The sequence below is a fragment of the Cydia amplana genome, chromosome 15 (genome assembly GCF_948474715.1).
Source record: "Cydia amplana chromosome 15, ilCydAmpl1.1, whole genome shotgun sequence".
Classification (NCBI taxonomy): Eukaryota; Metazoa; Arthropoda; class Insecta; order Lepidoptera; family Tortricidae; genus Cydia; species Cydia amplana.
Window position 1 is genome coordinate 6739186 of NC_086083.1, and position 27924 is coordinate 6767109.

General features: G+C 41.5%; 1 protein-coding gene and 1 long non-coding RNA gene across 2 annotated transcripts; one reads left to right on the top strand and one right to left on the bottom strand.

Moving 5' to 3' along the window:
* Positions 1-1300: 1300 nt before the first annotated feature.
* Positions 1301-27924, bottom strand: LOC134654605 (uncharacterized). Its single transcript, XR_010097344.1, has 2 exons — positions 27416-27924; positions 1301-1712 (listed from the first exon to the last, which is right to left on the bottom strand). It is a non-coding gene; the product is annotated as an uncharacterized LOC134654605 (long non-coding RNA).
* Positions 13408-17398, top strand: LOC134654522 (uncharacterized). Its single transcript, XM_063509966.1, has 2 exons — positions 13408-14034; positions 14310-17398. Exon 2 carries the CDS (start codon positions 15069-15071, stop codon positions 16869-16871), a length of 1803 nt encoding a protein of 600 aa, XP_063366036.1. The 5' UTR covers positions 13408-14034; positions 14310-15068; the 3' UTR covers positions 16872-17398.

Genomic DNA, 27924 nt, shown 5'->3' on the forward strand with positions numbered 1-27924 from the left:
TCCTAAATGCGTTATTATTGATATCCTCTCCTAGAGATTGCAGAACCCTTATATTTGTCTCTATAGAGTTAAGCACGTCATCGTGTTTACGCGGATGTCGTCGCCGTTTCGAAAGTCGCATCGAACCGGGTTAGTGTACCTTTGAAGGTACCTGTAGAGCGAGCGGCTCCCAAAGAGAAGCTCCCTGGTGCCAGTGTGGATGAGGAGGAGTTCAGTCTGGTGTCAAAAAAGAAGGCGCGCTCGGCGCCTCGTAAGACTCGGTGTGTGGTCGGTGTGCTTCTTGATAAAAGGCAACAGCCTCTTTTGTAGGCATTACATTATTTTGGCGTCGCGGTAAACTTGGGAAACTGGTGTCACCTGTGACAAAAGAATGCCCGTCAAACTGAAAGGTTTGATATATAAAACTATCAGGTGGATGTGCGGCGTTACCAGGCTCGACAAAGTCCGCAACGAGTACGTGCGAGGCAGCCTGGGCGTGCGAGTTAAGGGTGCCAGCACCCCTGATATATCCTTTGTCAGCAATAATTAAACAGAAGATTCAGCATTGCCTAACTAGAACACACGTCAATGCTGAATTGCATTATTTAAGTATAAATACTAGCTATTAATGAATTTTAAGTTAGAATAATCTTGATTGTTAACTAGGTTGTCACTCTGCTAGTTTGAATAAATATATTTTTTTAAACTAAATCCTTGTCGTTATCTTAATTGGCGCTGAGGACAGGATACCCGTCGTTTTCCTGACACGTTCAGAGGCTGATCAAATATCGCGACCGTACCGTGCCGGACTACGTACGTTTCTACGTTTCAACGGGTAGCCGAACAAATAAATTTATTAAGAAAAACCAAGAGGACCTGCCCCAGAAGAAACCAGTCAACCTTCCAGGAAGCTGTCCATCTCCAGCGGACCGGAAACAATCCAGAGTATTCCAGACCAGCCGTAAGGTATCGTGAAAGCTGCCGCACGGTGGGCTGAAAATCGGCCTCCATAGAAATAGAAACCGAAGTCTTAAATTTGAACTTTTTTTTATTGGAATAGCTTTTGTTAGGTTTTATTATGTCCCAAAATTAATCTTAGCTAATTTGGTTGGAAAAATAATTAATTATAAATTTTTTTCAAAATCTTTGTATGGCGCGTATCAGAAAAAACGAGTTTTCTCCGAAAATAAAAAGTTAACCGTAATATCCTGACAGATGATTTTAAAACCAATTATTCTTGATTTTTCCACATAATTAGAATTTTCCTACGGGGTGCACTTTTTTTTTTAAAAATCGATATATTTTTTTATTTTTATTATCTTATTTTTTTATTTTAATACGGTTATACTCGTTATTTTGACTACAAAAAATTAATTTGAGTTTGATCGAACCAATAACTTACGCGTAGTGAATTTTTGTTCTAAGCAAATGTATGGAGCGTACGAGTAAAACGGATTTTTTTTTCAAAAATTAAAGGTATACCGTAATATCCTTGCAGATGATTTAAGTACCAATTATTAATGATATTTTGACATAACGTGAACTTTTCTACCGTGTGCACTTATTTAATAAAAAATAAAAAACTTATTTTTTCATGCTGAAATAGCTTTTTCTCATTGTTTTAATCAAATAAATAATAAACATACAACAGTTACAAGTAGAAAATTGAAAATAAAACCATTACATCCTTTACATTATTACCATTGTATCCTCTTTATTACATTATCTTTGTACTTAATGAAACAGTATTTAATAGTATGTGTCGTGTATAGCTCATTAAAATTAAGCATGTTAGTTTTAAGCGTTTTTATTATGTTTTATGTACCCTTTACTTTCATGTGTATTTTTAACTTATATTGTGTTATTAATAATATTATTTGTGTTATATGCCTAGATTTAAGTCAATTATGTTCCTAATAAATATATTTTACCCATTCCCCAATCAAATGTAATAGCGTAAGCTTATTGGTCGAATAAAGGAAAACTGACTCTGCACGTAACACCCACGTCTTAAGTAGGCGTGGCCTAAGTGGCTATGGTGGGGCGCGCCTCCCGCCGTGGTAGCTTACTCACTCATCACTACATACTACTACAGGCAACATATGCCTTAACACGTAACATATTAACCATAAATATGTGTTCTTATTAACATACTAACCCGGTAATGGTGGTATTGGAGGTACGGCAAGCGGACTTCGAAGGTATCTTGTTCGGTGCAATGCACCTTAACACGTTTCAAGCCTCGTGCGGCGCGTGCGTCTAGTCAGCAAAAGATGCATTACTCAATAATTTACAGTAAAACTACTTTTAGTGTACTTTTCGGGACCATCGCGACCGGGTGCATTCGAAATTAACATTCACTATTTTTACTAACATTATAACATTTTAGACTTAACTTATTTAACATTTTGAACTCTAACATTGAACATTGTAATACAATAAACACCTTTTGCTACTACTCTCCGGACGTTTTAACATCACCGCCAACCCGCAACCCGCACATTGGTCCTTCGAACGTGGACTTCGCGCGCTATAAAATTAATTTAAAGTAGTGAGTGAAGTGATTGAACTGGTGAACATTTTGTGGGTGAGCGGTGACTGAAGGAAAGGCGTAGCCAACAACAACAGCAGCGAGCCGAGGCAGGAGTGTTCAGTAACGACATACATAGAAGATTCTCAAGTAAGATCTTTCCTATTTTACTAACAAACAAAACATCAAGATGGCGAGCGTGATCCGTCAAGAGGAAATTCAGCGCACCATTGAGTCTATGCTTACTAACTTTAAGAAAGATAGTGCAGAGAGAAAGACGAAGCCCGAATATTTTAAGAAACGGTTAGAACAATTGAGTAGCTTGTGGCGAGAATTTGAATTTAATCATGAACAGATAGCAATGATCGAGAGTCAGTCTCATCCCTACTATGCGAACCGTACTTATGAAAGTGCAAAACAGACTTATTCGGTGCTTAATTCTGTTTTAAGCGCGGGTTATCAGGCGATAGCGCCAGAACCTTCGTCTCAGGTAGTGCGACACTTAACGGCGGGAGCACCTTCTTGGGCCGTAGAAGATAACGACGATAAAAGGGATCAAACTCAGGGAGGTGCCATCCCTAAAGAGCGTGAAGCAGTACGAGAGCCTACGCAAGATGCTTATTTAGGCAACCATCAATTTAAAACAAATTCGGGAACATCTAGTAAACATGACGAAATGTATCGGAAACAGTTAGCTAACATGAAGGCTTTTGTAAGAACAGTAAGAAGTATAGAGGTCGACGCACTAACAGATAAGTGGGAGCTAGAAGACGCGCTCAAGTCCTTACAAGCTCGTTGGACAGCGATAGATACACTTCATTGGGAGTTAGAGAGTGAGGGCACGGAAACAAACATCGAATACGAAACGTCATTTAACGCTCATGAGGAAACATTTAACAGTTTGAAAAAAGAAATAAATAAGAAGATTTGGTCAGTGGCGCATCGTGAAAAATCGACACCTAAGTTAGATATACCAACGTTTCATGGAAATTACAACACTTGGGTTTCATTCAAAGACTTATTTTGTGAAGCCATCCATAACAATACTGCATTATCAAACGCTCAAAAAATGCAGTTTTTGAAGTCAAAAGTAAAAGGAGAAGCAGAGCGTCTAATTCAACATCTTCAGATAAGTTCAGATAATTATGTAGTTTGCTGGGACATTCTTAACAATCGATACAATAACACTAAATTGATATTTAACTCTCACATGAGCATACTATTTGGGCTCCCTAGCATGCAGCACCAGAGTTTAGCTCAGATAAAGAAACTACATGATACGACGAATGAGTGTTTACACGCGATAAAAAATCTAGGGGTCGATATAAGCTCATGGGATCCCATAATAGTACATATCTTATCGCAGAAACTCGATGCCGAAACTCATATGGACTACGTGGAATCGTTAACCAACCCCCGAGCGCTACCAGTCCTGCAGGAATTCATGGAATTCATGGAAGGCAAGTTTACGAGCCTTGAAACATCTCGCCGAAAACAAGACTCTGTCATTCTTAAAACATATGGAAAATCAGCCACATCTAGTATTTACGATACGAACCAACGAAGAACATTTCAAACACAACATAATAACCGGCAGTATCCTAACTCTACTTACACAAACAACGGGGTCAATAAAAGTTACGGAGCTTCAACAATAGGTAAAACATTGCACGTGTCAGGCATCCAATGTCCCATGTGTAACAATCAACATGGAATCTACAATTGTCGACAATTTTTACAACTACCTATAGAAAAACGGTATCAGACAGTTAAAAAATTGGCACTATGTATTAACTGTCTTTTTACACACCACGGCAATAAATGCAACTCAACAAAAACTTGCCACAAATGCACTGGCCGACATAATACGCTGATACATGAGGCGTGTGTCAAAACATTATCGTCAGCACCGGGGCCGTCGACCTCTGCACCGGGGCCGTCGACTTCTACACCATCAGCACATGGAATCATTACGGAAAATAACAAGTCAACAAACATTTCGCAATTACCTACAAACGAGGACTCGGAGGTTTTGTTAGCAACAGCCCTGATTAAGGTTAAGGCTGGTGATGGAACTTATACAACACTTAGAGCATTCATTGATCAAGGGAGTCAAATGTCGATTATGACTCAGCAGGCCGTACAACTATTAGATTTAAAGAGCGAGAAGTTTAATGGGATTTTCAATGGTGTTGGAAAGAAACAAAACAGCTACAAAGGGAAAAGGATTATAGAAGGCGCTTCGCTTTACAACGATTTTGCTTTCTATGTTGAAGTTTTCATTGTGAAAGACCTCATGGACGATTTACCTAACAGAACATTCCCCAAGCCATCGTGGTCTGTTATACAGAACCTAAATCTTGCCGATCCCCAATTCTACGTAAAGCGACCCATAGACTTACTGCTTGGAGCCGAAGTCTACCATCAGATTATTATGGATGGAATGATTAAAGGAGAGGACTATACTCAGCCTCTGCTACAGCAAACTCAACTAGGGTGGATGATAAGTGGTAATGCTCGTACCTTCAACTGTAACGTAGTAATTAACAATTTAGAAGACATCAAACAATTTTGGGAGGTGGAGGAAATTACAGAAGAAGGAGATTTATCTCAAGAGGATCAGGAATGCATCAAACATTATCAAGAAAACACGAAGAGGAGACCCGACGGAAGGTATGAAGTACGCATTCCAATGAAACCTCAATTTCAAGAAGAACTTGGAGAGTCAAGAACCCGAGCGATCGCCCAGTTCAAGAACATGGAAAGGAAGTTACAAAAACAAGAAAAGTTAACAGAAGCTTATAAACAATTTATGGATGAATATAGTGACCTAGGGCACATGAAACCAGCAAGCACAAGTTCGGAATTAGAGTCATACTTGCCACATCATATTGTGGAACGTGCTGAGTCAGCAACTACAAAACACAGGGTCGTGTTCAATGCCTCAGTCAAAACATCTACAGGGAGATCTTTAAATGACCTGATGTATACAGGCCCCAATTTACAGCAAGACTTGCAAGTACTTTTGTTAAAGTGGAGACAATACAGGTACGCATTTACGGCGGATATTGAGAAAATGTACCGTCAAATACTTGTCAATGAGATTGACCAACATTTACAGAAAATTATTTGGCGAGATAGTCCTGAAAAACCATTACAAACATACCAACTAACAACATTAACATACGGAACAAAATCTGCACCATTTATAGCGATGATGACGTTAAAAAGACTAGCAGCCGACGAACGAGAACATTTTCCGGAAGCAGCGAAAGTAGTCGAGGAAGCATTTTACATGGATGACCTGTTACATGGAGCACATTCATTAGAACAAGGGAAAAAGTTAGTCTCTGATTTAAACAATCTTTTAAAAACCGGAGGGTTCAATTTACGAAAGTGGTCGTCAAACAACAAGGAAATCTTAGAGTACATAAACAGAGAACAGGGTAGAAAAGAAATGGTATTCAACTTTAAGATGGACGACATTACAAAAACATTGGGTTTATGCTGGAGCCCGACCGAAGATAACTTCACATTCAAATGTAAAATGCCCGAACTTAAAGAGAAACTAACAAAAAGAACACTTTTATCCGAAATTTCCAAACTGTACGATCCATTAGGTTGGATCGCCCCATTCATAGTAAAACTCAAAATATTATTTCAAAAGGCATGGAAAGAACAAACTCAATGGGATGACTCTATTTCTGACGAACTCCTCTCAGAATGGTCAAAGACGATAAGGGATATCGAACAACTCAACGAATGCAAAATAACACGGTGGTTAGGGTGTAAAGAAAACGACGTCATTGAACTCCATGGATTCTGTGACTCATCCATAGAAGCATACGCTTGCGTAGTATATGCGAGAATACCGCAACAATCCAGAGTAATACTGGTGGCAGCAAAAACAAAACTTGTGCCCCATAAGAAAACATTAACATTAGCCCGGCTCGAGCTTAGTGGTGCACATTTGCTAACAAGACTCATGAAAAAGATTAAACATTCCTTGAACAAACATGAAATGATAACATTTGGCTGGACTGACTCAAAAATAGTCCTTGGGTGGTTACAAGGCGACTCGAACCGCTGGAAGCCATTTGTGGCTAACAGAGTAACACAAATAAAAGAGGTAATGCCCGCAGACCAGTGGAAGTACGTTAAGTCATCAGATAATCCAGCAGATGCAGCAAGCAGGGGTCTCACAGCATCTCAATTAAAAAACCATACTTTATGGTGGCAAGCTCCATCCTGGCTCTTAACATTTCAACCTACTTTCGATAACTTAAAACATCCACAGTACACCACTAACGAAGAAGAGAAAAAACCCCGCTCAAACAACATAACCCAAACAAACATTAACAACAGTACCCTCCTCTGTCTGACGCAGTCGGAAAACCAAGACAACATTATAAACAACTTATTAAATAAATATAGCTCAATTGCAAAAATAATAAGAATCGTCGCATGGATTCTCCGGGCAGTGACACCGACTCGTGCCACTTTACCTACATATCTCACGTTACCGGAGTTGCAGAAAGCTAAATTGACAATAATAAAACATGTGCAAACAGAAGAAATGGGAACGGACATAGAATACTTACGTAAACATGACAGAGTGGAAACAAAAAGTAATCTTTCGAAACTAAACCCTTACATTGATGAAAACAACATTCTACGGGCAAAAGGAAGACTTAACGAAGCTAACATTCCATACGAGATGAAATTTCCGAAAATCATCCCAAAACATTCACGATTGACAACATTGCTAATAGAACAAGCACATCTCCTAACATTCCATGGTGGTGCCCGACTCACTATGGCTAAGCTTAAAGAACAATATTGGGTGATGGGAGGAATGAACACGGTGAAAAGAGAGCTACTCAAATGCGTAACGTGCCGGAAACAAGAGGGAAAGAAACAAGTTCAACTCATGGGAGATTTACCCGCAGCCAGGTGCAACCCCGCCAAACCCTTTTATCATACGGGGGTGGATTATACGGGAGCAGTGGATATAAAGGCGAGCAAAGGTCGTGGCATAAAAACATTGAAGGGATACATTGCGATTTTCGTGTGTATGGTTACCAAGGCTGTTCATTTGGAACTGGTGACTGAGCTAACGAGCTCAGCATTCTTAGCTGCTTTACGAAGAATGGCGGCCAGAAAAGGAACTCCTCGTCACATGTATTCTGACAACGGAACAAATTTTGTGGGTTCTAACAACATTCTACAAGAACAATGGCAATACTTACGGAACATTTTTAACAACAGCTTTCTTTCGGAAGTTACAGAAATGGAGATTGAATGGCATTTCAATGCCCCGTCGTGGCCCAGCGCAGGTGGCCTCTGGGAGAGGGCAGTGCGAAGTCTTAAACACCACTTAAAGAGAGTAATAGGAGAACAGAAACTTACGTACGAAGAATATTCTACGATTTTAGCGCAACTGGAGGCTTGTTTGAATTCAAGGCCGTTATGCCCACTAACTGAAGATATCGAGGACCTTGACTTTCTCACTCCAGCACACTTCCTAACAGGCCGAGCAGGTCTCACGGTAATAGAAACAGAAGAGGACGCTAGAACGAGATGGCACCTAACACAAAAAATAGTTAAAGATATTTGGAAAAAATGGAAATTCGAATATTTAAGTCAACTGTCCGCCAGACCGAAGTGGAACACACCTCAGAAGAATCTTGAAATAGATGACATGGTAGTAATACACGACGACAACCTACCCGCAGGAAAGTGGGCCCTCGGAAGGGTCGTAAACACTCACGCCGGACCAGACGGGTATGTTCGAGTTGTTACTCTGAAAACAAAGAATGGACTCCGAAAGCGCCCAGTAATAAAACTATCACTCTTACCAATACCAAAGGACACCGAACAGCAAGATAAACAAGAATCCAAGCCTAAACAACAAACGAACAAACAGAAACCTAACAAGAAGCTCGGATGTGCAACCACAATATTTATGACATTAATGTACCTCATGTCATTGTTAACATTGGGAAGCTGCGTTCAAGTAACTCACGTAAATAAAACTCAAAGTCTATACTTCGATAACATTGGAAACATGCTACTCGTGAAAGATGAATGGAAGCTAGTAGCGTACCAGGACCTCAACCCATATTGGGAAGGAATCACGGCCTATAAAAAGTATAACACTCAACTAGAAAACATTTGTAAACAAGTCAAAACATTAACACACTGTGGTATCGTTATATTGCAACTACGTCACTCTTATGACGAATTACAACACTACAACCGCATTTTATCGAGTCAACAGTTGAAACCCCGGAGACGGCGTGGCCTAGTTAACGGAGTCGGAAATCTCGCAAATACCCTGTTTGGAGTTCTGGATGATAGATTTGCAGAGCAATATCAAAAGGACATTGGACTAATCAAAAACAACGAGAAGCACCTCGTCAACCTTTGGAAAAACCAGACATCAATAATGGAGGCCGAATACAATGTGTTATTAAGAAACAAAGATACCATAGAAAAACAACATAAATTGATACACGCTCATTTGATTAGCTTAGACCAAGGGACTTCCGCATTGCAAAAAGAAGTAAGCGCCGCAGAGTGCATGGCGCAATTCAACATGATAGCGATGGCCGCTAATAACCTACTAAATCACTTAAGAGTTATTCAGGATAATTTACTAGACACTCTTACAAACATATATAACGGAAAAATGAACATACACATTATCGACCCTAAACAATTTCAACGAGAACTAAACATAATATCCGGACAACTAGTAAGCGACTTATCGCTACCTATAGATAACATTCAAACCAATTTGCAAAACATTTATCACCTATTAACTATTAAAGCCAAGATAACTGACCAATACATGATTATAGAGATCCGTATTCCACTTGTGAGCCGAGTTAGTTATGACTTATACAACATTATACCCATACAATACAGTACAGGAAGAAACATGATATCGATCATCCCTATAGAAAAATACATAGCTATCAATTTACGAAAGGATGCCTATTTGCCTATAACGGATAAGGAAATAGAGCAATGCATTACTCGAGACGTCACAACATATATGTGCTACCTCAAAACTCCAGTTTTCAAAATGAATTCCGACAAAGACCTCTGCATTAAAAATGAAAATTATCAATGCAAAGTAAACACAGCTGCTTGTCAAAACAAATGGATAAGTCTATCGAAACTGAACCAGTACCTTTACTTCTGTTGTGACGCGTGTCATTTGCGCACGCTATGCAAGAGTCAAGTTACGTCTCAGACGGTATCCCAGACGAACATTATTAACGTAGACGAGGATTGCGTTGTGAAAACTGATAACTTTACTATTCACACGCATCAAAATATGCAAAGCAAAGTTAATGTGAAACTAAACATACTAATACCGGAAATAGACCCTATAAACCACATTATAAACATAACATTATCCGACTACGAAAATAGCACTAGCGATAGCCCATACAATGAGAAAGAATTAAAGGACTTAGGAGACAAAATAAACACTATGAAACAGAATCAACCTCTTCTGGACAACTACTCCTCAAATAACATACATCACTATACCGCTATATATTGCCTATGGGGTGTAGTGATCATCGGGATAATTATTTATGCGAGTCGAAAGACGCGCTGCCAGTGGAAGGTCAAAGTAGCACCACCATCGATAATTACGGAACCACAAGGAGCAGCTGATCCGGTACGTGTCGCCGGGCAGGGCCAGGCACAGGAGCCGTCCCCCGCTCCGCGCACGCGCAGCCCTCGCGGACGCCGCGGGCTGGCACGTCATTGCAGCGTCAGTGATAGTGATAAGTGCAGTGCAAATGTGAAAAAAGTGGAAAAGTGTGATAAACTTGAAAACATTGAATTGAAGCAAGTGGACAGAAGTTGCTCGCCAGTGTTCCGACAAACATCGTTTAGAAAATAATTACTTAGATTTAGAAACATTGTTGATCATCCTTGTATCACTTAAATATCTTAGCAACTCATCCCATCTCATCGTTTGCCCCCGTCAAGATGTTCGGTGCAATGCACCTTAACACGTTTCAAGCCTCGTGCGGCGCGTGCGTCTAGTCAGCAAAAGATGCATTACTCAATAATTTACAGTAAAACTACTTTTAGTGTACTTTTCGGGACCATCGCGACCGGGTGCATTCGAAATTAACATTCACTATTTTTACTAACATTATAACATTTTAGACTTAACTTATTTAACATTTTGAACTCTAACATTGAACATTGTAATACAATAAACACCTTTTGCTACTACTCTCCGGACGTTTTAACATCACCGCCAACCCGCAACCCGCACATATCTTATAAGGTATATATATATAATAGGCTGGCGCGTTCCTGAGTGCTGTTTCTTCTCTTCTCGCAGAACTTTAATTCAACTTCAAAACTACAGTCTACGCTCCACAATTTGGTCCTTCGCTGCCAGATCAAGAAAGAAACAAGTACGCGCTGAGTTTCAAGTAACACTCAGACTGGAAAAAAGAAACAAGTACGCGCTGAGCCTAGAAGTTCGCTTCGGCTTAGACCCTACCCCAATAACCTTCCCATACCCCACCATTACCGGCTTGCCGGTCGGACCGTGTTGTGTTGTAGGTTCTCCTCCACTCACGTGTCCTGGCAACTTTAGTTGCATGTGTCACATGGTGATACCAACACACTGCTTTCGAACGCTCTAGGCATTGCACTTAGCCATTGCGGGAGATTCAGTGCACCGAGGGATCCACGCTTAGGGGCACTGACGTTGCGCTCGGTAACGTCAGAGCATAGGCGTTAGGTAGGTAAATCTGTATATAGTTAGGGACCCCCCGCGTGTGTCAAGTGTAAGTGTAAAGTGTTTCCAGTGAAGATGTCGGAAAAGGAAGCACGTAGCCTTCGCTCGCGCAGGAAGGGCCTGCCTGCCCCCGCGCCCAACGCGGACACCCCTACCCCCTCATCGGGCAAGACGACGTCCGGCGAGACGAATACGTGGAGCAAAGGCACCAGTGGCAACCAGAAAACTAGTGGTGATAATGAGTCGGTACACTCGGAAGTGTTTGATGATACGGTAGTAGTTCGCAGTAGGTCGAATACGCTAGTACGTAATGAAACCGCTGTCGCGCCGCCGCCGCGGGCGCCGTCTGATCGCGCATCAAATAGGGATCGCGAATCGGTACATAGGGACCGCGATAGTGAAATAGCCGTGCTAATGGCTCAGCTCGAGGTTCATAAAGCCGCTCTAGTCGTTGCTAAGACAGAGTCCGATACTGCAAAATTGAGGCTGCAGATTGCCCAAGTAAAGGCGCAATCTGACGGCAGCAGTATCGCGACTGAAGTCGAAGAACGAACTAGGAATTGGGTAGAACGACAGCCGAAGTCACAGCACGAGATCGCGAATGATAGTAAAATCCCGTTACCGAAACAGACCGCCGCGCCGCGCGCCGCCGCCGACCGGGCTAGCAGACCGCAACCGCGATTTTATGAAGTGCCACATAATAATTACGCACCTATCTACCACAAACCGGCCGAGTTACCCGCCTTCAGCGGAGATATCACAGAATGGATATCATTTAGGGCAGAGTTCGAGGACACGTCCCCCATGTTTAGTGCCGTCAATAACGTCAGTCGTATTAGGCGCGCGCTTAAGGGCGAGGCTCGGACGGCCGTAAAATCGATTATGTACACAGTTCAGGACCCGTACGAGATAATGGAAGCGCTAGAACGGCAATTCGGCGACCCCGAGGAAATTGTGCTTACGGAACTTCATAATTTCATTTATTTCATTTCATTTATTTAACATTAAAGTCATGTGCATTACAGAAGATGTTAGTAGAATGTAGTCAGTACATGACACCCGGGTAGGGCGCATAATGTTAGTACTTATGAGGTACCCAATTTCCTACTTATATATATGTATTTTATTCTAGTGAGTATACCAATTATAATGCATGCATATCTAATTTAACTTAACACTTAAAATAATGTTCGAGAAATTAAATTCTGTATTAAATGTCATTTTCGGTTACCAAGGTTATTAATAATATAAAACGCATGCCGCGTTTATCCGAAGACAATTTGAACATAGCGTCATTCGCCGCGCATATCGCGAACGCCGTCGCCACCATTCGATCGTTGCATCAAGAGCAGTATTTACACGCGCCTGAACTCGTGAACAAAATAGTGGACAAATTGAATCTGATAGTGCGCTACGAATGGGCAAAGTATAGGCAGTCTAACGTAGAATCACCCGGGTTAGTTGCGATATCCGAGTTTCTTAACGAAATTAGCACTGCAGCCAAGCGCGTCAACCGACATAGGCCGTCTAATAGATTGCGGAATACGGTGAACACGGTGTCTTTTGAGCACGAACCGAGACGATCGAGCCAAGCTCTCTCTGGGTCTCGCGCCCCCGCGTTCCACCGCGATTATAGTTCGGATTCGGATGAATCAGATTCCCACGAAACATACGCACGTGATACGGGAAGTAGATCGCGCAATAGTAAACCGACTGTAGCTCAAGTCAAGCACCGCGATGGTAATTTGAAAAAAAAGCCCGCGTCAACCGGAGCTAAGCCCAAAAGGCAGATATCGTCCGTCTCTGTCTCGCACGCTACGTGTGTCATATGTAAAAGCGGCAAAGAGCACAAAGTTAGTGAGTGTTCTAAATTTCTAGCTGCGACGATATCTGAGCGTTGGGACTTAGTGAAGGGTGCTAAATTGTGCTTTAGATGTTTAGACGCGAATCACCGTAAGCCGTTTAAGTGCAAATATGTCGCGTGCGGCATGAGTCAGTGCGAAGCCGGACATAATAAACTATTACACGGATTGAACGCGGCCGCGCCCGCGAACGGTAATAGTACCTACTCCGGCGGCATCAGTACTCAACGTTAAGACTTCCGCAGACGTACCTGGGCCAAAATACTTTTTGATGCCTAAAAACTGGTCCCTCCGAAAGAATAATTAATTTTATGGGATATCAGTACAAAATTGCGCAAAAAGTATACTTATATCGAAATATAACATTATTTTCTAACGCAGAAAACAAGATTTGACCGGAAAAATACGTTATTTATCCTAAAATTGCGGTAACAACGCTGTAATTTTTGGTAACGCAGTCGTTCTTAGTACAAAATATTGCTGTCCTTGAGCACTGTGTCAAGATGTACTTAGCTATTTCTCCCAATATTTCCTAGGTGGCGTTGAATCTTAAATGTCCCTATGAAAATGTAACATTTGAACCTTATTACAACGCCAATAGATATTTTTTACATTAAATATTTCATAGAATAAAAAAATATTTAGTCTGTGTCCCCAACAAAGAACAAAATCGTAACTACCTTGCGTTGCTATATGAAAATAAACTTTAAAGTGAGTGTGTTACATTTTATTTCACTTCATTTGGTTCGACTTATTGTAACTATTAGAACGAATGATAGCAACTGCGCGGGGGGAGACCGCTAGCCGGATCAGTCGCGTCACAGTCGTTGAGAGAGGTGCGTGTGTTTATTGCGTGGCCGCTGAGTTACCGCTGTCGAAAGGTACGTACTGACGATATTTACATTATTGTTATTTTAATACGCAGTTAGTCATGTTTTGTTTCTGTCAGTGTTAGAATATTTGCATTTTATTATTCTTTTTAGTGAATATTTACAACGAAGTCAAATATTTACAACTGCGTAACTGCTACACTGCGTTACTAGAAAAAAGTAACGCAGTTGTTGTAAAGGTAACGCAGTTGCGTTTTTTATTATTTTTAATGTTAGAAATATGTTATTAAGACCGAAATTCAAAAATACTCTTTCTTTCTTCACAGAAGGAAGCTTCTGCACTAAATGGCGTTAACGAACGCAGAAAAGCAACGTCGTTATAGGCTTAAATTAAAGTTGGACCCTATAAAAAATTCTGAAGCCAAAAAAAAACATCTTGAAAGGTACCACGCAAATAAAAAACTTGTAAAAGATATGACAGAGCGTGAACACAGAAATATCAAGCGTAAATGGAAGACTGCGAACAAGAAACGACGAGAACGTCAAAAGTGTGCTCAACAAATTATGAACATTACACCGACGTCCAGCCCACGGTCAGGAACTCCAGTTTCACCGAGATCTAGAGGCCGAAGACAAATACGAAGAGATCGCTCCACAGTTTACAGAAAAAATCTGAAAATTCAGGAAGAACTCGAAAAAATGAAACGGCTGTGCGATAAATACAAAAAGAGATACCAACGAGCTAAAACCACAATCAAAGACACGAAAAAAGTAAATAAGCTTAACCAAAACAAGTATTCAACGTTATCTAATGCAATCAAAGACCATTACAAAAGTTTGAAGTCAGTGAGAGAGAAGAAAGCCTTAAAACGAATTTTCCAAGGAGAAGGCATAGCCAAGTCTAAAATGAAGATTAGTATTATACGCGAGACTTTGGGCATTGATCAGATGAAAGTGATGAAACGACAGAATAATCCTTTAGGGAAAACGCTTCTGGTTGATAATATTAAAAGCTTTTTTGACCGTGATGATGTTTCTAGAGCTACGGCGGGTAAACGGGAAACTGTCACCTTTAAAAAAAAAAAATGCAGAAGCGCCATTTACTGGACACGATGAAAGGCCTATTTCGTTCATTCAAAAAAGAAAACCCAGAACTGAGATGTTCTTATTCATATTTCATAAAAAATAGGCCTTTTTACGTAAAACCGCCTTCAGTTGCTGGAAGAGAGACTTGCCTATGCAAGACACATACAAATGCGCAGTATATTATAGATGCTCTTTACAAAACAAGAGTCCTTGCCACCTCAAACATGAACGAACTTATCGCTAGCACAGTATGCTCGACATATAACAAAGCTTGTATGACTGGCAATTGTAAAGATTGTAAGACAAAAGAAATACTTTTTAGGGAAACAACAGGTAATCTCGGATTAGTGAAATGGGCTCATTGGATAAGGAAATCGGAAATGATTGAAAAATCAGGCAAAAAAGTAAAAGTTACTAAAAACGTAAAGGAAATAGCTGAAGGAACAGTTGAAGAATTGATTGGAAACTTAAAGCAAACTTTGATACAATTAAAGAAACATATTTACAACATTAAAGTACAGTACAAGAGTTATCGAAATGCTATAGATAATTTGAATAATAACGAAGTCGTTCTGCATGTCGACTTTAGCGAAAACTATAACTGTAAGCATTTTGAAGAGGTGCAGTCCCACCATTTTGGCGGATCAAGAAAGCAAGTAACTTTACATACAGGAGTTATGTACACAAAACCTGAAGGACATAACAAGCCAACTGTAAATTCATTTTGTACCATTTCTGCGAATAATTCCCATAACCCTGCCTCCATTTGGGCACACCTACATCCAATTATTCGCGAAATACAACACAACAACCGTCATATAACTACAGTTCACTTTTTCTCCGATGGACCAGCTACTCAATACCGGCAGAAGCAAAATTTTTATTTCATAAGTCACAGACTATTCAGCGAATACAATTTCATCCGCGTTACATGGAATTTCTTTGAAGCTGGTCATGGAAAAGGGGCTGCTGATGGCGTTGGTGGCTACCTCAAACGCACCGCAGATGAAAAAGTAGCTGCTGGTTCCGATATTTCTGATGCAGAAGCTTTTTATTACACTTTGAAGGATTTGAGCAAGGTTCGAATGTACTTACTGACTGAAAGCGACATTCAAATCGTTGAAAAAGCACTACCTAAAAACCTAGTGCCACTCCAGGGTACTATGCAAGTACATCAAGTTTTTACTGACACTCCCAGAGAACTTCAATACAGAGACCTCAGTTGCTTTTGCGAAAGGGGTTTTTGCCGTTGCATGAATCCAAAAACATATCAGCCTGTTCCTGTTCCTGTCATTGATACACTTAGAGAAGATATTCTTTCGTTTGAATTGGATGAGGAATCAGTCCTAGATGACATTTCTAATGTCGTTGCCGTACCTAGAAGATCATATTATAATACGGTTTATTCCTCATCTTCCAACTCTGACGACGAACCTTTAGCAAGCTTTAGCCAACCATCGGTTTCTAATATAAGCGAAATGCAGCTAATTGAAAAGGAAAATGTTCATCCTTCAAAAATATCTGACGGTGTCCATGTTTTAATAAAAGTGTCTTCTGTCAAAGACAAACACTACACTTACCTCGGCGTTGCTAAAAGTGAAGTCGATGAAGAAGGAGACGTAAAAATTATGTTTTACAAGATGATAGATAAAACTGGCAAAAGATTCAAAGCAGTGGAGACTGATATTTCTTACGAGCCTTACGATAACATCTTGGAAATTGTTCCTAACCCTAAAGTTATCGTAAAAGGTAAAAGGGTATATTTTCATTACGATGAAGCAATTAACGTATATGAAAAGTAAGACTGAGTTATTTGTATTAAATTTGCTAAGTTTGTTGTTTTTGAAATTACTTGATACTATATCACGTCATAAGAAGTAACATTTTATTTTGTTTTAATCATTATAACAGATCTCTATAGAAAGTACAAAGTATAGTATGTAAGAAAATACTACTGTGTTACTAAGCTTACTACTGCGTTACTTTTGTGTCCCTTTGATTATTGTAGTAATTTCAGTAATACATGGGCTTCTAGTGATCTCAAATGCCTGAACCTCTTACGTACGTATTATTGATCAAAAGTGGAAGGTTATGCCATTAGGTGGTATTAAATATAAGTTGTTTTTTGTTATTAATAGGAAAGTTTAAGTTTTAAAATGACACTTTGGTAACGCAGTAATCTTAATTATTAAGAATACTCCATGAAACTGATTATTTCTGTGATTTTACTTACTAAGAGTTAAATGTAAGCGTTACGGTTTAAAACTGACATATTGAAAAGTCTGATTGTGCAATTTTAATTAAAAAAGTTAATTTTGTAAAAAAGTAACGCTGTTGTTTAATTTCTTGACACCTTGATATATTAGTTGCCAGAAATATGATAAACTCATTAAAACTATCGCTGCAGAGGTATGTATATTATAAATCGAACTATAACTAATCTATATTTACCTAAAAAAAACAAAGAAATGTAATAATTTATTTTTATTTTTTATCGAAATTTGTATGCTCGGATTAGGCATTAAAAAGTATTCTGGCCCACCTCAAAATCATGCCTGTAGAGGTGTCGGGACCGTTAGGTACCGTCCAAACTCTCGCGCTATTAGACGAAGGCGCGGCAATGACTTTGATGCTACACGAAACTGCGGACAAAATCGCGCCTCGCGTACGCGGTGAAACTTTAGAAATAGAAGGTATAGGCGGCGTAGTACGGGACCCAGATTCGTATTCATTACGAGTCGCCATACGGGGTTTTTGTAGCCGACATATGGAAATGATGGAGACGTTCACAGTTTGCGATGTAGGTTTAGGCGCGCAGGGCGTACCGCGAGACGTAGTAGATAAGTGCGATCACTTATCGAAAATCGCGGACGAATTAAGTTACCCGCCCGCAGTACCTACTATCGTCATAGGTCAAGATAACTGGCATCTCATCGTTACTCGGCAAATTTTAGACGGCCCGCCTAACCTTCCTGTAGCGAGCCTAACGCGGCTGGGCTGGGTATTGCATGGCCCCGATCGCACACGGCGCGCCACAGTTCATTTCGTAGGTCACGCACGGCCTAAAACCGCGGAGGACGAGGCCTTGGAACTTATGAAACGGCATTTTGATATCGAGTCATTAGGCGTTTCGCAAAAGTTACCTCGGGCCGACCCCGACCAACGCGCGCTAGACTTATTGAAAGCCACATGCGAGAAGATACCGGGGGAGCAAAGGTATCGATCGGGCTTACTATGGCGGACAGATGACGAGAAACTCCCCGATAACCGAGCGCAAGCATTAAAACGGCTATACAGTCTAGAACGGAAACTAGACCGCGATGCGACACTTAAAGCCGAATATGCGAAGCATATGAGCAATTTGCTCGACAAAGGTTACGCGGAGAAAATGGACTCGCCACCGCCCCCCGATGCACCCCGGACGTGGTATCTAGCGCATTTCCCCACTTTTCACCCGCAACGCAACAAAATGAGATTAGTGTGGGACGCGGCCGCCACAGCTTACGGACGTTCGCTAAATAGCGCGCTGTTGGCCGGCCCCGATCTGTTAGAGTCACTTTTTGGCGTATTAGTGCGCTTTCGCGAAGGTAAAATCGCCGTGATAGCCGACGTCAAAGAAATGTTTTTACAGATCGAAATAATTGAGCAAGATCGCGATGCGTTACGTTTCGTTTGGCGGGGGGAGGACCGCACCTCTCCACCGCAAGAATACAGAATGAAGCGGCTTATATTCGGATCGGCAGCGTCGCCGACAACCGCGTTATACGTCAAAAACGAAAACGCAAAAACGCATAGTAAGGAATTTCCGATCGCAGCTGAAAAAACGATAAAGAATACGTACATGGACGACATGTTGATCGCACTCGATACGTCGGAGGAGGAAGCCAGACGCGTAGTAAACGAGGTTTACGAGTTAAACATGCGCGCGTCATTCGAGCTTCGCGGGTTCGCATCGAACCATCCTGCGGTAATAGCTGACGTAGTTAAAAGTAAAGAGGAAACGTCGCTGTTAGGCGCGAACGAGAGCGAACGTACCTTAGGTTTGAAGTGGAATCACAAGCGTGACACCTTAGGTTTCAACGTAAACTTTCGTAATACGCCCGAAGACGTACTTAACGGTCAGAAATTACCTACAAAACGGCAGGTCACGAGTAGCGCGATGTCAATATTCGATCCGATCGGTTACGTAAGTCCCATATCGGTATTAGGTAAGGCACTAATGCAGGAGATATGGAGAACGGGAATCGATTGGGACTCGCCTATACCCGTCTCGCTCGCACCCGCATGGCGATCGTTCATAGATAACGTACAGCAGCTAAGGGACTTAGAGATCCCGCGTCACGTGCCCGCATTCAACCGCGAAGCGTACATGCATATCTTTTGTGACGCAAGTGAAAAGATATACGCCGCGGCAGTATACCTAGTTAGCATAACTCCCGAGGGGACTAGGACGTCGGCATTAGTAGCGGCTAAGGCCCGCGTGTCGCCACTCAAAGTGGTCAGCATACCCCGTATGGAGCTACAGAGCTGCGTGTTAGCTACCAGGTTAGCGGATTCAATAGTAAAAGAGTCAGACTACACGATAAAGGATAGGTATTTTTGGTCGGACTCCAAAACCGCACTCTCATGGATACGTGCAGACCCGCGGAGATATAAGACGTTCGTTGCGCACAGGTTAGCAGAGATCGAACACTCCACTACCCCCGCCAACTGGCGCTGGGTACCGAGCACGGTTAACGTGGCCGACGACGCGACACGCGGTATACCGGCCCAATTCGGAGCGAACCACCGGTGGTTTGTAGGGCCCGAGTTTATACGTAAACCCGAAGAGTATTGGCCGTCAGAAACAACGCCCGCGCCCGTCGCCGATACGGGCGAGGAACGCGCTAGTAAACTCGTGTGCGCGGTAGGCGCAGTAAAGGATAAATTTGAGTACCTACCAGAGGTAGCTAGGTTTTCGAAGTTCGTAAGACTAGTCCGCGCCACCGCTAGGATTCTGGTTGCCGCCGAGGTATTTAAAGCCTCATTGCTATCAAGGAAAGCAGACACAGAGGTGAATAAGGGGAAGTTAAATTTAGCAGAGATATTGCTAATTCGACGGAGTCAGCACGCTTCATTTCCAGAAGAGATTAAGTTACTGGAAACTGGGCGGCCACTACCGAAGAAATCTCCTCTACACAAGATAGCTGTACAACTTGACAAGAACGGAATCGTCGTGCTGAACGCTAGAATCGACAAAGACGTACACGTACCCGTCCTGCAAGCGAAAGAAGATTTCGTCAAGTTACTAGTACGAGGGGCGTTCAAAATATTCTCGGTATTGATATCTTACGACCTGTTCTAAAATTTCTTTCGTTACTGGCCGCTAAGGTTTATTCATTGACATTAAAAAAAAGTATAATTCGAACCGAGATAGTCTTTTGTTTTTCTGCAATTGCTGAACAAACATGAACATCACGTGCGAATTGACAATGTTAACTAAATTAGAACATCGATGCGTGATAAAATTCTTGACAAAACAGGGTAAAAATCAAAAAACCATAAAAGAGGAAATGGATTGTGTTTACCGTGAGTCTGCTCCTTCTTTATCTACCATTCAAAAGTGGTCAAGCGAGTTTAAACGCGGAAGGGAGAGTATTGAAGATGACCCTAGACCTGGCCGGCCTGTAGTAGCTACTTCACAAGAAAATATTGATAAAGTGGAAAAACTTATATTGGAAGATGGTCGAGTGAAGGTAAAATTTATAGCACAAGTAACCAATATCTCTATTGGTACCGTACATGATATTATACATGACCATCTTAATATGTCAAAAGTAAGTGCAAGATGGGTTCCGCGAATGCTGACTCGGCTTCAAAAAGACATGCGTGTAGCTTGTTGTTCCGATTTTATTGACCTGTGCGGTGAAAATCCTGATGAGGTGCTGCAAAGAATAGTTACTGGAGATGAAACCTGGGTTCATCATTATGACCCAGAGAGTAAACAAGAGTCCATGCAGTGGCACATTAAGGGTTCAGCTCATCCCAAGAAGTTCAAGGTCATCCCTTCAGCTGGCAAGGTCATGGCCACGATATTTTGGGATTGTGAAGGAGTATTACTAATCGATTATAAAGAAAAAGGTGTAAATATCACAGGACAGTACTACGCTAACATTCTACGTCAATTAAAGGATGTAATTAAAGAAAAGAGGCGAGGAAAGTTAACCAAAGGTATTCTGCTTCTGCATGACAACGCCCCCGTCCATACTGCTCATATTGCCAAGGCAGCTATTGTTGAATGTGGGTTTAAAACTGTTACTCACCCACCGTATAGTCCGGACTTAGCCCCCAGCGACTTCTTTTTGCTCCCCAATCTTAAAAAGGATCTGCGTGGAAATAAATTTTCTGACGATGAAGCATTGAAGGCGGCAGTGGAGGAGCATTTTTACACGAAAGATAAAAAATATTTTTACGAGGGATTAAAAAAAATAATTGATCGATCTTTTAAGTGTAGGAACATAGGGGGGGAGTATATTGAAAAATAAAAATATCAAACTTTTCGTACTTGTTTGTTTTCATTCTCATACCGAGAATATTCGAGAATATTGAGAGGAGGAGGGTAGTTCGGCGCGTACGCGATAGCAAGCATCTGCTGTGCTTTGTGTTTAAATAAATAGTTATAAGTGTTTTTTACGATAAATACCAGCAAATTTCTGTGAAATATAGTGAAATATTCTAACACTAGTGTTATCCAAGCAATATAATACCAAAACAGTGAAAATTTGTGCTCAAAGTTAAAACTGTGTATCATCCTACCCACAACTTGCACTAATAACAATTAAATCAGTTTATAGAATAAAAATAATTTAATTAATATCAAAAACAACAATGAAGTGTTCCAAGTGTAGTAAACCAAGTGGTGCTAAATGTATAGTCATTAGTTGTGACTCTTGTTCGACCAAACTCTGCCAAGAATGTGCAGGACTCTCACCAACAGAGGTGCGCGTGTTTGAGCTAAAAACAATCCAAAGAGTGGTACAATTCTTGTGCACAGACTGCAAGAAAGCTATGCGTGAGCTCCCAAACATTCTGCAGTCAATTGAGCAGCTCCAAAACCAGGTCGCAGATTTGAAAAGGCGCAATGACATTGCGAGCCGGGAAGAGGTCATTCAAGAGTTGATTGAGCGGAAAAGACGGGCCAAAAATGTAATTATCTTCAATGTACCGGAAAGTTCCTCAAGCCATCCAGAAGAAAGGAACCAGCATGATGTGCGAGAATGTGAAAAAATTGTGGCCACTATAACCGGGGAGGTCAATATGTCCGGGGTCAAGGTCGTGCGCCTCGGACGCCCAGGTAACGGTTCTCCCAGACCGAGACCAACCAAAATCATATTTAACAACAAATACGATGCACTGAAGATTCTTAAAAACAAAGGCAGGCACTCCAATGGCAAGAACATCAGGTCTGACCAAACACCCTCACAACAAGAGTACCTAAAAATGCTACGCACAGAATTGGAGGAACGCACCAAAGAAGGAGAGGGAGACCTTACAATTAAATTCATAAACGGTTGCCCTAAAATAATAAATTTATCAAAAAACCAAACCACCCAACAATAACAACATGCAAACACAACAATACAATTCTACCTATTTTAGACAATACCATTATATACACTAACTTAGGCTCGTTACAACCTAAATTTGACCTATTTCATACTCGTGTTCTTACATGCAAACCCAGGCCGATAATCCTAGCTGTGACTGAAACATGGTTAAATGTGAATATACCCAATAGCTTAGTGAGTATTCCGGGTTATGATCTATACAGGAAGGATCGGGTTGACCGAAGAGGCGGAGGCGTCGCTGTGTACGTTGCTCAGGAGGTACGTGGATTGCAAATACTAGCTAAAGTAAATACCAGCTTCTCGTCCCTGCGGTCTATTGACACGCTATGGTTAGACATAACTTTAAACAAATACAAATTTTTATTTGCATGCATCTATCGACCAGAGGATTCTTTTATAAACGAAGAAAAAATGTTAATAAGTGAGATATCCTCTGCGTCCACATCGTGCAACGTCATCATTACTGGGGATTTTAATTACCGGGAGATAAACTGGCCATTAGCAAACATTCAACATAGTGACAATAGAAGAGAGTATATGTTTGAGGATATGTTCGTACAAAGCAATCTGTATCAATTGGTCCAAAAACCCACTCGACACAGAGAAGGCAACCGGTCTTCCCTTATCGATCTGGTCATGACGAACGACGAAAACCTTATTACTGCTGTTGAACACCAACCGCCTGTAGGCAAATCCGATCACGATTTTTTGCTACTGTCAATGCAAATAGAAAACAATAATACACTAGGAAAAATTATAAAACCGAACAGGAAAAACTACTTTAAATCAGACACAGAGAGTATAGACTTGGCCTTATATGAACGCAACCTTTTAAATTTAGTAAGCACACATGATACAACTAACTGCAAATGGGAAACATTTGAATCAACCATCCTCGAAGTGGCCAACAAGCATACACCGAACGCGAGGCCACCGCGCAAACCACCGCTGAAACCTTGGATTGACAAGAATATAAAACAAAAAATACAGGACAAACGAAAGGCATGGGACAAATATGTACTTACAGGATGCAGAGATGATTACAAGCACTACAGAACACTTAATAATGCACTTTTAAGTATAACTAGGCAATCTAGAACTGATTATGAAAGCCGCATTGTAAATCTCGGACCTAAGGCGTTTTACGCGTATATTAGAAAACAACTATGCACAAAAGTTTCAGTTCCTCGTGTAATGCATGATGGGGACAAGACAGTAACAAGTGAGGTCGACATTGCGAATGCCCTAGCCAAACGTTTTGAAGCCAACTATGTGACGGAGTCAAATGACACGGTACCTCCTATTGCATGCCCTCGGATCCAGGAATCCTTATGTGACATCACTATTTCGGAAGATAAAGTTTGGAACAAATTAAAGAAGTTACGTGAAGATACTTCTATGGGCCCCGACGGAATCCCAGCAGTCTTGCTAAAGAAATGTAAAGCTATTTTGCCATCACTTACGCATATAATGAAGGAGTCATTTCACACATCAAACGTGCCGCAGAAGTGGAGAAACGCTTTAGTGACACCTATCTATAAAAAGGGAGACAAACTCAACCCCAACAACTACAGGCCAATCAGTCTAACTTGTCTAGCAGTTAAGCTAATGGAGTCTATTATAAACGACGAAATAAGGCTATTCCTAGATGGGAATCATATAATTGTCGACCAACAACACGGCTTTATGAAGAGAAGATCCACTGTCACTAACCTACTAGCATGTGTCAAGGTCTGGTCAAGCCATATGGATAATGCAGAACCAATCGACGTCATATACCTGGACTATGAAAAAGCTTTTGACAGAGTACCTCATCGTAGACTCCTGGCTAAACTTGAGCATTTTGGCATAAGAGGTAAGCTTCTACAATGGATAGAATCGTTTCTAAGAGACAGAAAATTTAGAGTGCGCATCGCTGACAGTGTCTCTAATGAATTTGATGTCTGGAGCGGCGTCCCACAGGGATCGGTCATCTCAACCACCATGTTCAGCATATTTGTTACCGACTTGCAAACCACCATTGAATCCAACTTCAGCTTTTTTGCAGATGACTCCAAGCTGTTTGTAAACCCTATGATAGACCATAGCAAACTACAGTCAGATCTGAACCGAATTAGGGACTGGTGCCTAAACTGGCTTATAAACCTCAACGAATCAAAATGCACAGTCCTCCATATGCACAAGAAAAACCCCAAGTTGCCCTACACTTTAAACAACGTGCAATTAGCAGGAACCACGACCCAACAAGACCTAGGAGTCACGTATGTCTGACGATCTCAAGTGGGAACCCCATATTTCACAAATGGTAAAAAAGGCTAATTCCATAATCTACATAATCAGAAAAGCTTTTCGTATTCTCACCACCGAAACAATGCTAAAGATATACAAGACCTACATAAGACCAATTCTGGAATATGGCTTTCAGATATGGAATCCATACTTCAAAAAAGATATTGACATGATCGAGCGAGTACAGCGTAGATTTACTAAAATTCCCGCACGGCTAAAGTCACTTTCGTACGAGGAAAGATTAGTCAAGCTGGGCCTGACAACACTGCAAAAAAGGCGGGAACGTGGCGACTTGATCGAGACGTTCAAAATTATGCATGGATATTACGACTGTCCAGAGCTAAGCGACCTGTTCACTCGAAACCCAAACACGCGCACAAGAGGACACTACCTTAAACTAGTAACAACAAAGCATAAAACAAATATCGGGAAAAACTTTATTGCAAATCGTATAGTAAATGCTTGGAACAAATTACCCTCTGAAGTTGTGAACTCTACAAGTGTGAATCAATTTAAAAATAGACTCGACAAACTATCAAAACAGTGAAATCGTGCTAAGTGAACTATGATTTAGACGCACCAGCATCAGCTGCCTGTCTAAAATGAAATAATAATAATAATATTTTGAACACCCCTCGTACATCATTTTCATGCTCTCTTCAAACACGGCAACCACGCGACCGTCATCAACGAGTTGAAACAGAGATACTACATTATCGGGCTGCGCGGTAGCATTCGCTATCTAGCGAATAAGTGCCAATGGTGTCGGACCTATAAGGGAACCACACTCAAGGTTCCTGTAGGCGACCTACCGTCAGAGAGGCTCCAGGCGAATCAACCGCCATTTACCGCCGCAGCCGTAGACCTATTTGGCCCTATGCACATAACTATAGGCCGCCGCCGCGAGAAGAGATGGGGCGTATTATACACATGCCTCACGACACGCGCTGTACATTTAGAGCTTGCCGCCTCACTTTCGGCATCCTCTATGATACTTTCACTACGCAGAATGATAGCGCGACGCGGCACGCCTACAGTTCTCTATTCCGACAACGCCACTAACTTCTACGGCGCGGAACGAGAACTAGCAGAGGCCAAAAGGACGCTGCCCGACAGTCTCAAGCCATTTTTGACCGAGCGAGCTATAACTTGGAAGAAAATACCGCCCGGCAACCCCTCCGCCGGCGGCGCTTGGGAGCGACTCGTAGGCAGCGTAAAAACAGCACTGAAAGTAACATTAAAAGAGAGAGCACCCCACGAAGAAGTTCTACACACGTTACTGCTAGAATCAGAGCACATAGTCAACTCTAGACCGCTGACACCAGTGAATCCAGACTTAGACGTCGAAGCCCTGACGCCGAACCACTTTCTCATCGGCCGATCGAGCTCCATGTCACCACTGGGCGTCTTCACAGACGCGACTATGTCACTCTCTTCGTGGAAAACAGCGCAGACGCTAGCCGACCACTTCTGGAGGCGCTGGCAGCGAGAATACCGACCCAGCCTCCTCCCTAGGCCAGGTGCTCATCAAAACGTAAAGAAACTACATGTAGGGGACGTAGTCATCGTAGCGGATAGCTCCATGCCACGAGGGACATGGCCTAGAGGCGTAATCGCACAACTCTTTCCCGGCCCTGATGGCCACGTGAGAGTAGCCATTGTCCGCACCCGCGCAGGTGAAGTCCGTCGCCCAGTTTCCAGACTTATACCTATACACTCTTCGCACACAGACGGTGTTGACACACGTGGGGGAGATTGTCGTGTATAGCTCATTAAAATTAAGCATGTTAGTTTTAAGCGTTTTTATTATGTTTTATGTACCCTTTACTTTCATGTGTATTTTTAACTTATATTGTGTTATTAATAATATTATTTGTGTTATATGCCTAGATTTAAGTCAATTATGTTCCTAATAAATATATTTTACCCATTCCCCAATCAAATGTAATAGCGTAAGCTTATTGGTCGAATAAAGGAAAACTGACTCTGCACGTAACACCCACGTCTTAAGTAGGCGTGGCCTAAGTGGCTATGGTGGGGCGCGCGCCTATAAATACCGCCTCCCGCCGTGGTAGCTTACTCACTCATCACTACATACTACTACAGGCAACATATGCCTTAACACGTAACATATTAACCATAAATATGTGTTCTTATTAACATACTAACCCACTAACCCGGTAATGGTGGTATTGGAGGTACGGCAAGCGGACTTCGAAGGTATCCCGGCTGGCGCGTTCCTGAGTGCTGTTTCTTCTCTTCTCGCAGAACTTTAATTCAACTTCAAAACTACAGTCTACGCTCCACAGTATGAGTCTAAAATTAATGATCATTAATGAGGTCCGGTTACAATCGTTAGTAGATATTATGAATGCAGTTTAATCATTAAGGTTTTAATCATTATGCTTATAATTAGACGTAAAACTAATTATAATAGCAATGATATACACGTAGAATGGTGGTGTTCATTAGTACTAGCAATAAATAGGTAAGGGGTACATTTTATATTTTAGTTCATCTTGAGCTTCTTAACCGCTAACTTACACGACCATAAACCATGGACAGTCTTATTACGAACTTGGACTTGTTTGTTATCCTAAAATCTCAAGGATCTAGTTTAAATCACGAAGCTTTGTTTGAAATAGTGCTAACTAAATCAAACCTTAACCTATCAGAAGAAGATCGTGACACCTTGAAAGAATTTTGCCGAAGATTTACAAGAGCTGCTACTGACAGATGGAAGAAAAGCCAACGGAACACAGAAAAATTTAGAACAATGTATGGATCTTGGTTAGAAGCAAATATTGACTGGCCAAGTTGCTTTTATCTTCAGTTGGATCTTCAGTTAGCCCACGCATCAACCAGCAGTGATCTCATTCCTCATACACTAAGCACATCATCAACTGGAACCATGACGCGATTGAAACGTAAACCATTCGAAGACCTCGGAACGAAGCAG

Coding starts and splice junctions, on each gene's coding strand:
- LOC134654522 (XM_063509966.1), top strand. CDS start 15,069: ATGCAGAAGCGCCATTTACTGGACACGATGAAAGGCCTATTTCGTTCA.